Below are 14028 nucleotides of genomic sequence, written 5' to 3'. Positions count from 1 at the left end.
AACCATGATGCTGCCACCACCATGTTTGACAGTGGGGATGGTGTGGTCAGGGTGATGAACTGTGTTGCTTTTACGCCAAACATAACGTTTTGCATTGTTGCCAAAAGTTCAATTTTGGTTTCATCTGACCAGAGCACCTTCTTCCACATGTTTGGTGTGTCTCCCAGGTGGCTTGTGGCAAACTTTAAACAACACTTTTTATGGATATCTTTAAGAAATGGCTTTCTTCTTGCCACTCTTCCATAAAGGCCAGATTTGTGCAATATACGACTGATTGTTGTCCTATGGACAGAGTCTCCCACCTCAGCTGTAGATCTCTGCAGTTCATCCAGAGTGATCATGGGCCTCTTGGCTGTATCTCTGATCAGTCTTCTCCTTGTATGAGCTGAAAGTTTAGAGGGACGGCCAAGTCTTGGTAGATTTGCAGTGGTCTGATACTCCTTCCAATTCAATAGTATCGCTTGCACAGTGCTCCTTGGGATGTTTAAAGCTTGGGAAATCTTTTTGTATCCAAATCCGGCTTTAAACTTCTTCACAACAGTATCTCGGACCTGCCTGGTGTGTTCCTTGTTCTTCATGATGCTCTCTGCGCTTTTAACGGACCTCTGAGACTATCACAGTGCAGGTGCATTTATACGGAGACTTGATTACACACAGGTGGATTGTATTTATCATCATTAGTCATTTAGGTCAACATTGGATCATTCAGAGATCCTCACTGAACTTCTGGAGAGAGTTTGCTGCACTGAAAGTAAAGGGGCTGAATAATTTTGCACACCCAATTTTTCAGTTTTTGATTTGTTAAAAAAGTTTCAAATATCCAATAAATGTCGTTCCACTTCATGATTGTGTCCCACTTGTTGTTGATTCTTCACAAAAAAATACAGTTTTATATCTTTATGTTTGAAGCCTGAAATGTGGCAAAAGTTCGCAAAGTTCAAGGGGGCCGAATACTTTCGCAAGGCACTGTATATCCGTATGACAAAACAATTATTTTTACTGCTCTAGTTACGCTGGTAAAGCGTTTATAATGTCAATAAGGCACCTCAGGGGTTTGTGGTATATGGACAATAATATACCACGGCTAATCCTCCATCACCCTGCGCATTCCGCCAGTCCATTTGAAGATGGATGATGTGGAGCAGATGTCACATGCCCGATACCGTTGTTTCTGAAGAATTCTTGTGTTTCTGTACTCACGAAACAGGTTGCATTGTCGCTCCACGCCATCTCAGGTATCCCTTGGTTGTTAAAGCTTGATCGTAGTCCGTCTATAGTAGTGGATGAAGCAGAACTAACAGGACACACATCCATCCATTTGGAATGTGCATCAATGATTATCAGGAACATTTTCCCCACGAATGGCCCTGCGTAATCTATGTGCAATATTCTCCAAGTTTTCTCTGTAAACTCCCTAGGGTGGAGTGGAGCTGCTACTGGTGCCTTTGTGTTCCTGACATGTGTTACATGTCTTGACTAGATTCTCTATCTCCTGATCTAGTTTTGGCCACCATAAGTAACTCCTAGCCAACGCTTTCATACATGAGACCCAAGGGTGACCCTGACATAGCTGCTGTAGGATAGTCTGACAATCACTGGTGCTCCCCACAAAATGCAACTATCCTGTACGCTCAACTTTGTTTTCCTGACATTGGTTTTCCTGACACTGGTGTGAATTCAGTCCCTTCTGTTTGTTGTGGCCATCCCCTTACCACATGTTCTCTAACTCTAGACAGTATCGTCTCTTTACCTGTCCAGGATATCACTTACTCTGCAGTGACGAGTGCCGTGTCTGTGTCCACGGACATCAGCACTCTGTCCTCTTGAGCTGTTTATAATGGGCATGTATGGCAGTGGAAGACGGCTCAAGGCATCTGCATTCCCATGGTACTTTCCTGCTCTGAAAACGAGGCCATGCTCGTAAGCCCTCCACGTCACTGTTCACCTCTGGATTCTCGCTGACAACATCTGTGGAACTGCCTTCATTTCATTGAAAAGAGACAGTTAAGGTTTATGATCTGCACGTACGGTAAACCTCCTGACATATATGTATTTGTGGAACCTCTGAACCCCAAACATTACTGCTAACCCCTCTTTGTCTAATTGGGAATAGTTATTTTCTGCTGGGTGAAGAGTTCTCGACATCAACCCTATTGGTCTCTCAGTTCCGTCCTGCATACGGTATGACAGATCTGCCCCTACCCCGTAGGGTGACGCATCACACAAGAGTATTGAAGTGAACCAACACAACCGATGACTGCATCAGTTTCTTTGATTCTACAAATAAAGTCCTCCCTGCTCTATCCCCGCTGCCACTTTGTCTCTTTACGCAGCAGTGATGAGGTGCTAACACTTGATACGTTTGGCAAGAACCTGTTATAATAGTTTATCAGTCCCAGGTAAGGTTTTAACCTCAGTCCCATTTTTAGAAGCAGGTGCGTTCTGGATTGCTTGTACCTCGTCATTGAGCGGATGGACACCCATGGCGTCCACTCTGTGTCCTAGGAACACTGCCACGTTCCCCATGATGGTTCACTTCCTACGCTTGAGACGCCAGGCCCGCACTCTCCAATCTCTGTAGTGCCTCTGTCATCGTGCTCAGATGCTCCTGGTTATTCCTCCCCGTCACCAGGATGTCATCAAAGGAAATGGGAACATATGGAATCCCTTGAAGTAGGCCCTCAATGGTCCTCTGAAAAATAGCAGGACTGCTGGAGACACCAAAAGGTCAACGTTTATACAGAAACAACCCCTCGTGTGTTTACTGTACAATACATCTTAGATTCCTCATCCAGAGTGACTTGTTGATAACTTTGTGAACTTCTGTCCACTAGCCAGATTTGGAAATAGATTGTCTGTTTCTGGAACTGGATACTGCTCTGACGAGGATAGTCTGTTAACAGTCAGTTTGTAATGCCCACATATTCTCACAAAATTGTTAGGTTTCAAAACAGGCACTATGGGAGCTGCCCATTCTGAGAAATTGACTGGTTCGATAATGTCCTCTTTCAAGAGACGGTCAACCTCTGCCTCTACCTTTGACTTCATGGCATAAGATACATGTGTTGGTTTGTAAGACCTTGGTTTGTCCTTCGTGTCAACATAGATTTTAGCTGGGGAGACGTTCAATGTTCCAGGTTCCTCTTTGAACGCATTCTCATGCATTGTCAACACCTCTTCCAGTCCACTGTTGACCCTCATCAATCTGATTTACTGTTCCCCAGTCTGCTTTCATTTATTTGATCCAGCCCTGACGTAGCAGCTTGGGTCCGGTGCCTGATACGACTACTACAGGTAGCTGAGTCACTGTGTCTCTGTGCTGCACAGTTACATTAGCTGCCCCTATTGGGTCTAGCCTCTCACCTGTGTATGTTTTGAGATGCACAGAACAAGTCATTAAGTCTGGAACTTTTGCACTGTGCCACAACTCTGTTGATTATGGTTACACTGCACCCTGTATCCACATCAAACTCGCCACTTTTGGTATGTTATCTGACATGCTGTACATTGTAAACGTATCCTCTTCTTCCTCTTCCTCTTCTACCTCTTTGTTTTGTTCAGCTTCCCCACTGGTGTGATGTGTCTCATAATTTTTTTTTTGCTCCTTTTTCATTGCTTCTGCTTCCCTCCCCCTTTTTGTCTGGATCTTTCTGCAGGGGATTTAACCCTACAGGCTCGTTTTATATGTTCTTGTTTGCCACACGTATGGCACTTTTCATCCTGAAAACAGCACTCACTTGCCATGTGATCATCTTGACATCTGCAACATACTTTCACGTACTCACCTCGTGCTGGTTTCGCTCTCTGACGTATGCCTAGCTTGTGCACACTTCCCTGGCCTGTCCCTTGTTTCCAAGTCACATTAGCCCTGTCCACACATTTTCCCTGGGATTTCTTTGACATCCTTGTTGGCAGTGTCCATTGCTTGAGCAAGGAACAATGCTAAATCAAAAGTATGTCCAGTCTCAGATAATAACTTCAGTTGGAGCCAGTCATTATTTAAAAAGACACCTTGTACTCTTACAGACAAATAAACATGCCGTAGCCGAGGGACTTTCAAGGCGGCACATTCCATATGTCTGAAAAGGTTATTAGTTAGATGTAAGATTGTGCGGTTAAGACTGTCAATTTGTTACAGGCGTCTTGATTTAACTTAGATTAATTTGGACTATTTTGAGGAAGTGTATACTGGGTATGTTGTTGCTAAGGCGTCTCAAGACAGACAGTAATATTGATGCTTTTTTTTCAGTTTTTCAGCAAAGGTCTTTTAAAGGAGTATGCCAGGCAGACATTCGCTTAGCCTCTGCTAGGAGCAAACCGAACCTAGTATGCGTGCGCCTTTAATCTCATGTGCATCACTGCCTGGTACAGCAACTGCTCAGCCTCCGACCACAAGGCACGACAGAGGGTAGCGAGTATAGCCCAGTACATCACCGGGGCCAAGCTTCCTGCCATCCAGGACCTCTATACCAGGCGGTGTCAGAGGAAGGCCCTAAAAATTGTCAACGACTCCAGCACGGCAAAGTCTATGTCCAAGAGGCTTCTAAACAGGTTCTACCCCCACGCCATAAGACTCATGTACAGCTAATCAAATGGCTCCCTAGACTATTTGCACCCCCCCTACACTGCTGCTACTCTCTGTTATGATCTATGCATAGCCACTTTAATAACCCAACCTGCATGTACATAATTACCTCAACACCGGTGCCCTGCACATTGACACATTGACTCTGAACCAGTATCCCTGTATATAGCGCCGCTATTATTATTTACTGCTGCTCCTTAATTATTTGTTTTTCTTATCTCTTACTTTTTTTTGTTTTGTATTTTCTTAAGAATGCATTGTTGGTTAAGGGCTTGTAAGTAAGCATTTCACTGTTTCACCTGTTGTATTCGGCGCATGTGACAAATAAAGTTTGTCACATGGATTTTTTATTTGAACGGTCGTCGAACTCGGTATTCCAAGTCGGAAAAAATGTAACCTAATTTTTTTTCGAGTTCCGGTTGTTTTGAATGCACCACTAGGGCTCCGACTTCTCTGACCTAAAGATGACTGACGTCACGACCTGACATCGTTTTTTCCCCGGAGTTCCTAGTTGTCTTGAAAGCGCTATACCGCTTGCCATCAACTACGCATGTCCATTCTGGAGTGTTTGTTTACTTGCGTTGTATGTGCGTGCGACTGCTTCCCCAGGCTTTTGCATAACATTGTTTTAAGGTTTAAACCTTATTCTGCCGATATGGCAGCCACAGCACCGAACCCGGAGGATTCGAACAGAAGCAGCGGCAGTGGAACCAGCCCACCCACTGTACTCGCGGGGGATGGGGATTCAGAGGAGGCCGAAGATTTTACATCTTCAACCCACTGCTCAGAGCTGTCTCGTCGGCAGAATGAGCAGAGGAAGACCGGGTTGTTCTGCGATGTGACGTTGGCCTTCAGTAGCGGGGAAGCCAGCGAAAGGGTCCAAAGTTGCGAGTTCACGGCCCACCGTTCGGTTCTGGCTGCATCTACGGACTATTTCACCCCTCTACTGGGGGGGCAATTTTCTGAGTCGCTGTCCGGGCGGGTGGATATGAAAGAATGGAGTTCTGAAACGGGGCCCGACCCAGAGACAGTGGAAAGCGTCATACAATTCATGTACACTGGTGAAATACGAGTGAGCACCGCCAACGTTCACGAAGTATTGGAGCTAGCTGACAGGTAATAGATTGCACTAGTTATCCATCTATCGGGTAGCACTAACTTACTGTTTGTATAGCGAAAAGTAGTCGCCAAAATAGGCAACCGCCATTTGTTATTGGTGGTTTACTGTAAACACACAGTTTTCCTATTACAGTGAATGCCTAAAGCCGTCCTTTCATTGTTGTTCAATTTGTGCCCTAACAAGCAAACATAGCTAGATATTTTATTTTCACAATTGAGCCAATTGTCAAAGCCGGAAAAGACACTTGCCCCAACCCCCTTTCAAATGTATTGGGTGCAATGAAGCCTGCGTTGCAGGTGCAGGATTGGCTCACCAAACAGAACAGAACAAACGTTGGTTTGGGGAAAATTCTAGTTTCTAAGCTTTGGCAATTCCAATGCTCTATTATAGATCTATATCTAGGCTATTATGATTTTATTTAAATAAAAAAATGTATAACCACTACCAGATCCATATATACATTGATATGGCTCTAACTACTACTGGTAGTCTGAGTGCTATTTTGATAAAGGTTGAATAAATGTGATGCTTCATTAGTACATTGACTGTTTCAGGTTCCTGCTGGTGCAGCTGAAAGACTTTTGCGGTGAGTTCCTGAAAAAGAAGCTGAGCCTGGCTAACTGCGTAGCGGTGCACAGCCTGGCCCACATGTACACGCTGGACCAGCTTGCCCTGCGTGCTGCTGACATGATCAGACGCAACTTCCACAAGGTCATCCAGGACGAAGAATTCTACACGCTCCCCTTCCACCTGGTGCGGGACTGGCTGTCCGACGCCGAGATCACCGTGGACTCGGAGGAGGTGCTCTTCGACGCTATCGTCAAATGGGTACAGCGCAACGCTGAGGAGCGAGAGAAGCACTTTGAGGAGCTGTTTCGTCTCCTCCGGCTTCCCCAGATCATGCCCACCTACCTGACCCAGGTGGTCAAGAAGGAGCCCTTGGTGGCCAACAACGCCGCCTGCCTGCAGCTGGTGTCTGAGGCCGTGGAGGGCCACGCCATTCGCTTTGAGAACCTCAAGTCAGTCGACCTAGAGTTCTGGGCGTCACACATGGCAGCCTTCCAGCCGCGCTTCGGACAGAACATGGACGTGATCATGGTGGTGGGCGGGGTGTCTGAGGGCGGCGACTACCTGAGTGAGTGCGTGGGCTACTTTGTGTACGAGGACCGCTGGGTCAACTTGCCCCACATCCACAACCACCTGGATGGCCACGCCATCGCCACCACGGACTCCCACGTTTACGTAGCAGGCTCCATGGAACCGGGCTTCGCCAAGACCGTGGAGCGCTACAACCCCAACCGAAACACCTGGGAACAGGTGAGTAACCTGACCACGCGCAAGCACTCCTTCGGCCTCACCTGCATCAAGAACATCCTGTACAGCATCGGCGGCCACGGCAACTTCAGCCCGGGCTTCAAGGACGTGAGCGTGTACGAGCCCGAGCAGGACAAGTGGCACAACCTTGAGTCGGCGCCAAAGATCCTGCGCGACGTGAAGGCGGTGAGCGTGGAAGATCGCTATGTATATGTGACGGCGCGCACGCCCGTGGACACGGACAACGAGGACGGGCTAAAGACTGTGACCACGCGCTACGACACCGAGAGCCACCAGTGGCAGGAGGTGGACTCCCTGCCGCTCATTGACAACTACTGTGTGTTCCAGATGGCGGTGGCGCCCACCAACTTCTACCACACTGCCTCCTGCTGCCCCAAGAGCTATGCCGTGCAGGACGAGACCGCAAAGCAGAAGATCAGTGCTCGCATCTCGGACGACATCCTGGAGAGCCTGCCGCCTGAGGTCACCAGCATCGAGGGCACTGCCATCTGCTACCTGGGCGAGGACGTGTTTGTGATCGGCGGCTGGAAGAACAGCGACGACGTGGACAAGCAGTACCGCAAGGAGGCCTACCGCTACTGCGGCGAGCGGAAGCGCTGGATGCTGCTGCCGCCCATGCCCCAGCCGCGCTGCCGCGCCACCGCCTGCCACGTACGCATCCCCTACCGCTTCCTGTACGGCTGCCAGCGCTACCCTATGCCACAGAACCTGGCGCGGCAGCGGGACCGCATGCAGCAGATGCAGCAGCTCCACCGCCGCACCCTCACCCTGCGCAGGCAGCTGCAGTCGCAGATCGAGTGCTGAACTCCATTCCGTCCTCCCACGAGCGGCAGCGTTTTCAGTGTCCGATTCCCATTCTCCTTTCAGTACTGTCCCTCCTGTCTAATATGCAGTTCGTTGATATTGCCACGCTTTTTTTCGGGGTTGCTTTTCATTTTTTGGGCTCAGGTTTGTCGATGAGAGAAAGTGTCTGTGGCAGTTGTATGTGACAATTGGCATTGAATAAACGTATGAATAGACAATGGAATGATACGCCATGTAAAAAGGACATTATTTATGTATGCTTTTGGCCTTACTTTAAATATGCCTTCTCTTAATCCTCTCTTAATATATGCTTTAGAGAAGCGTTTCCCTAACTTGGTCCCGATGAACCCAAAGTGTGCACATTTTGGTTTTTGCCCTAGCACTACACAGCTGATTCAAATAATCGAAGTTTGATGATGAGTTGATTATTTGAATCGGTTGTGTAGTGCAGTGGAGGCTGCTGAGGGGAGGACGGCTCATAATAATGGCCGGAGCGGCGCGATGGAATAAGCATCAAACACCTAGAAAACTTGTTTGAGTTATTTGATACCATTCCACTAATTTCACTCCAACCTTTACCACAAGCTGGTCCTCCCCAATTAAAGTGCCAACAAACTCCTGTGGTGTAGTACAAAATGTGCACCTGAGGACCGAGTTTGTGCAAACACTGCTTTAAAGTCTAGAAGCAGCAATGCTCTAGTGTCAGCGTGTTAGTACTATCATGCCAACTCAGTTGCTGTCAATGCCTGACAAGTTGATCTGGGACCAGGCTAGCAATGCTCCATTCTAGCTTGTAAATGGGAGTTCCTGTCCAACTACATTAGACGCATGTCAGATCTTACAACTCCTGATTAGGTATTTAACACATCTGCTAACCACATCCCATGCTATAGCAATCTGATGCCCGACTGCACAGTCGATGACGTGGCACGGAACTATTGGTTGATGCAATGCAACACTTACGCTTGTAGTCGGCCAGGAACTCGACCTTAGACTGACATTCCATTTGACACTGTGATGGTTCCCATGACCACCTTTTATGTGCTGGCTTTAGTGAGATGCTACGGCCCACACAAAGGGGAAGGTTTTTAAAGACGTGCTTTAATGTACATCTATTGAGTGCATTGTATAGACCGGCTACTCCTTTCAGTTTTAGGCTACTCCTTTCGCTTGCTTCATTACAATCTTCGGCCTGTTTCCTCCAAGGCTTTGTTTTGCACTAGATATATGTGTTACGATAGCTCAATGTGTTCTGTACCATTTGAATGTTGGAAAGAGACTCATAACACCAGATTTGTTTGTGTTGTTTAAATATGCACTGTAAATAATAGGAGAGGAACAAAAAGCACTTCATTTTGGAAAGTCTCAATCTATTTTTGACCGGTTGGATCTGGTTTTGTTTTTTGTTTTCTTTGTCAAAAGAGAGCTATAAAATTATAGGTGGAGCAGAATAATAATTTTAAGGGAACAAGTGTCCCCTGTAACTTGGGCCAAATGATATCTACAGTAACTTAACGTTAACGTTTTCTCGGGAGTCGTTGAGAGCACTCCTTTCTCCATTCCATTCAATTGTGACATTCCTAAAGCATGGTTAATTGCACTTGAGTAAGCCTATTGGCTTTGCCTGCTTATAAAAGTGGTCAACTGAACTGCCCTACCAGGCAAAAAGGCAGTAACTGCTCATAGCGTGGAACTGAGGAAAAAAATGGCTTTTATTTACCTTAGTTTCACAGTAACCTTATGCAGTTACTGCTAACATGACCCCCACTTTCTCCAGAGCACAATACAAAAGAGGCAGGATACCTGTCCATATAATTAAGCATGTATTTGATGTAGCAAAAATGACTAACTCGTTTTCGACCAAATGAGCAGTTACTGCCTTTTTGCTTGGTAGGGCAGTGAAGACATTACGCTACAATTTCACTTTATAATTCCCCCAATGCCAAAGCGTAACCTGGAAGTAATTCTATTTAGAAATAATGAACTCCACTACCTCACAGGAAGGCAGATTATAGCTACTGGGGTAACATACCTACCCCACTTGCACTGGAAAGTTTAACGACACACTCAGGTGGTCTTCAATGAAATGTCTGTCAGTCATTATTTGGCTCGTTCGTTAACCTGAAACCAAGGTCAAAGACTTTATTAGCATTCCATTGTGCTTACAATACCGACGTGTGTGAAATGTTCTCCAAGCCGTGATGTTCTCTGGCGGTTTAATAACTTTTTTTTTTCTGGAAACTTGTCTGGAAATGGGAAAAGCTGTAATTCTGCATTTACTCACTCAGTGCATTGTGAACGTTTTCAGGTAATTGTGTGTATTTTCTGCTGTGTGTTTTATATTGTCAAAGACTTAACCTTTTAAGGTCATTGTGGCCGGAGGCACATTGTGTTACGTAGTGACTTGCATTCCTCAACACCATTTTTATTCACAGTACCTCACAATCGTGTTTCAGGTAAAACAATCCAGAGTTCTGTTGATTCAGATCATCATTATGTTCTACCATGTACATTCATAAATGCACTCCATGGATAGTTAGATTCAGAGTAGCATACTATGTCGGTGTTGATTTTGTAAATGTCTCCAGTTGGGATGTTTTTTGATTTGATACTGAAAGTCCTTTATTATGGTGAAAGCAGTGAATCTCCCACCAGTTGTTATTCCTCTTCCATAAATGCAGAGGGAATCTGAGTTTGTGTGTTATTGTAGGTGTCCAGAACCCATATTCCTTCTGGTCTCATTCTTGTACAGTAATTTGAAGTTGTAAAGGACACATTTTGCTTTGTGTGTATTCGCTTTAAAATGCAGAACGAGCTCTGAGAATACCGCCATTTGCAATTTAAAAAAAAAAAAGAAGATATTTCATATAATTAGGCGGCCTATATCTGTTGTCTGTGAAGATGCTGAATATGTTTTATTTTGGTATGTCAGATGTATAATGCAAACAATCAGCTAAAATGTTTTACTCCAAACAGTTATCTTAATATATTTATTTCCTAAGCAAAATATCCTCTCTTTTTTTTCTAGTTTTAGAGTGGGGAATGGGAAGGATGTACTTGTCTATAGGTTTGAGGCCAGCCTGGTCTTGGAAGGTGTGTTCCATTCGTCAGAGAGCAACATTGGGGAGTCGCGGGGGGCAGCATACTGTGCCACGTTAGGCAGGCCGGGCACGACGCAACAACCGAGGGCACTGCGGAAAGTGGGCATGTCGTGAGCGTCATACCACTCGTCTGTCTTCCCGTCGTAGCACTCCACATTGTAGGTGGTGTTGAAACCATTGAAGCCGCCCACCACGAAGAGCAGGTCATCCACCACGGCGATGCCAAAGTTGCTGCGCGGGTTGAACATGGTGGGCAAGGCGCGCCAGGTGTTGTCCAGTGGGTTGTAGACCGCTGCGGTCTTCAGACGGTTGGCGCCGTCAAAGCCTCCGACCTAGGGTAGAACAATCTTGTGAGTCAGGCTAATTGGATTTCAAATGTTGTGAGAAAGAAACAGAAGCTAGAGGCAATTCATCTGTATGTTTAATTAGCTACATATACATTCATTATAAACTTTACATTTCATGTAAAGAAAAGTTTCATGAAAGAACAGCTGCTTATGTTCAAGTTGTACCGTCAACATGTAACTTGCTTGACAGCCTGAGACTATTGAGCTAATTGACGTCTCCATCTATTCCAGACTGGTAGTTTTACACAGCAATCAATCTCACTGAGGAGTCGAGCACCATTGTCTCCTAAGGCCATCTCAGTGCTCCAGGTAGTTACTGCAATTTGTTTTAATACTCAATTCTGAATATCTCCCACTGAATTGTACCATGAGTAAAGCGCCTGCACACCCCTGGACTTGTCCTGAGACAAGTGTTTTGAATGTACAGACCAAAACACATTACAGAAGTGTTAGTCCTCCAGACATGACTACTTAGTTTGTTCCGACTAGAAGTGCTGCTCGGACTCATGTTGTGTGTGTAACTTACTGCATAGAGTTGCTCCTTGTATGCAATGACGCCGACCCCACTGCGGCGGCGACTCATAGGGGCAATCGGGGTCCATTGGTTAGTCTTGGGACAGTAGCTCTCTGCATTGAACAAGCACTCGGTCCCATTGAAGCCTCCACAGACGTACACCTGAACGCCAGAGAACCCCACAGGATTGACACACCGCAACTGTTATTTTATTTTTTTACTTGTAAGGTGCAATCTAGTAGTCTAGTTTGCCATTTACTGTTTTCAGGTTTAATACCAATTACTCTTTCGTACTGCCACACGAGTATTGGCAGGCATCACTTAATCTATTCCCCTTCAACTTCTGCCTACCTTGCCATGCAGTGTGGTGGCACTGGCATCGCTCCTCTTCTCGTGCATCGGTGCTACCAGGGTCCACTGGTTTGTCTCAGGCTCGTACCGCTCCACACTTGTAAGACGCCCGTAGCCATCGAAACCGCCTATGGCATAAATGCAGCCGTCCAACACTGTCACGCTGACGTAGCAGCGCCGCGAGTGCATGGGTGCAACTTGGTGCCAGGTGCACGTGATGGGGTTGAACTTGCGGACGCTGTTGAAGTATTCCACACTGTCAAAGCCGCCTAAGCAGTAGACGAAGCCGTTGAGGTACGCAGCACCGTGGTAAGCCCGTGGGCTCTCTTCCTGCGCTATGGTCGCCCAACGGTCGGCCCTCGTGTCGTATGCTTCGATGACATTGGTCGGGTTGCCTCCACTCCAGCCGCCGATAGCTAGTAGGATGGCGTAGGGCAGGCGAGGTCGCCTCAGCGGATTACTGGAAATGGAGGGGCCGTGCATGTTGAGTTCGTATATGGCCTTTAAGGCGTTGAGGATGATGGGTTTGCATTCATCGCTGCCCTTCACCAGGGAGTTGTTCCTCACATGGTTTATGAAGTAGTCAGCATTCATCAAAGCCATTCGCACCTAGATGGACAGAATTAAATGTAAGGGATTTCATACAGTTGAAAAACACTCAAAGCAAACCAGATAGAGGTATGGAAGACTAAGCAAACACGCTTCTTGTCTAACATAATGTGGCACATATTATGAAACCAATTTTCACTTGGTTGTTATTAGCTCCATAGGTGCCCAGTATGAGAACAGAAGGCCTTTGATCAGTGACCATTTTATAAGTGGACCGTCACCTTTGGCAGTAGCACAGAGATCCAGTGCCTGCGGCTGGCAGGAGTGTGGGCGATCCAGCGCAGGATGGCCTCAAACACAGTGTTCTCCTGCCTCACGTTCAGGTCGTCCTTCTTGATGAGGTCGAGGAGTTGGGCCAGAGACAGCTCCAGGAACTCCTGGGAGCAGCAGACTATTTCCTCAAAGTGATGCAGGATGAAGAACAGTGCTCGGCGCTGCAGCTCCGGGCAGGAGTAGAAGTCGGCAAACTTGCAGATTCCGATACAGTTTTCCAGACACAGCTGGGTCTCCAGGAAGTGGCAGCAGGCCTGCACGATGCCCAGGATGGAGAACTGGTCTGCTGCCTCTAGGAGCAACTCCACGTTGTCCGCCGTGACCGAGACGGTCCGGGTGTAGGCGTACTCGATGAGCATCCTCATAATCTCAGGAGATACACCTGGGATGGTGTACATACGTTTCTCGCAGGGGTTCCAGCCACTGGTGAACAGAGCACTGCAGAGGGAAAAAGGCAAAACATTGACAATTCACTGAGGGACAGTTTCACACATCACAGACCCAGAATAAGGAAACCAATTCTCAAAAAATGTTACTGTCCAGAGTTGGATACATGTATCTGGCCTATGAAACTCTTTTGATTAAGCATTAAGCATAGTCCAGTAATAATTGAAGATGTGTCTATGAAGACAAATTAGGATTAATCTGAATTAAATGTATTTACAGAAGGTGGCTCAATCGTGTTGGGAAACTGGGCTAGTGTTGGTACTCTCTCTTGGGCATGGATTGAGGCTAAAGTCTCCATTCTCCATCTATGTCAATTCACATTTAGAATGTTGAAGTTATTTTTGTTTTCATGTTTATGGTACAATCACCACAGACAAGCCTCTCACCGGAAATACGAGCTGCATCCACACAGGATAGTCTTGTGGGCACTGAACTCAACTCCCTCGACTTTGATGACCACATCGCAGAGTTTCTCTTCCAGGCGTAGCTCATTGAAAATGTTGCAGGCCATGGCACCGGTAGTCTTCTCCTTTTGAAATTTG

At 46.5% G+C, this 14028-nt stretch overlaps 2 protein-coding genes across 2 annotated transcripts; one reads left to right on the top strand and one right to left on the bottom strand.

The window, feature by feature from the left end:
* The first annotated feature begins 5070 nt into the window (after window positions 1–5070).
* Window positions 5071–10536, top strand: klhl11 (kelch-like family member 11). The gene is made up of 2 exons (XM_024386934.2): window positions 5071–5701; window positions 6260–10536. The coding sequence occupies exons 1-2, from the start codon at window positions 5136–5138 to the stop codon at window positions 7842–7844; spliced, it is 2151 nt and encodes a 716-aa protein (XP_024242702.1). The 5' UTR covers window positions 5071–5135; the 3' UTR covers window positions 7845–10536.
* Window positions 10080–13997, bottom strand: LOC112223263 (kelch-like protein 10). The gene is made up of 5 exons (XM_042305207.1): window positions 13873–13997; window positions 12988–13477; window positions 12158–12766; window positions 11819–11968; window positions 10080–11277 (listed from the first exon to the last, which is right to left on the bottom strand). Exons 1-5 carry the CDS (start codon window positions 13995–13997, stop codon window positions 10906–10908), a joined length of 1746 nt encoding a protein of 581 aa, XP_042161141.1. The 3' UTR covers window positions 10080–10905.
* Window positions 13998–14028: the final 31 nt, after the last annotated feature.

This window comes from Oncorhynchus tshawytscha, linkage group LG24 (genome assembly GCF_018296145.1).
Source record: "Oncorhynchus tshawytscha isolate Ot180627B linkage group LG24, Otsh_v2.0, whole genome shotgun sequence".
Taxonomy (NCBI): Eukaryota; Metazoa; Chordata; class Actinopteri; order Salmoniformes; family Salmonidae; genus Oncorhynchus; species Oncorhynchus tshawytscha.
The sequence above is the reverse complement of the archived record's forward strand: the minus strand, read 5'-3'. Positions and strand labels throughout refer to the sequence as shown.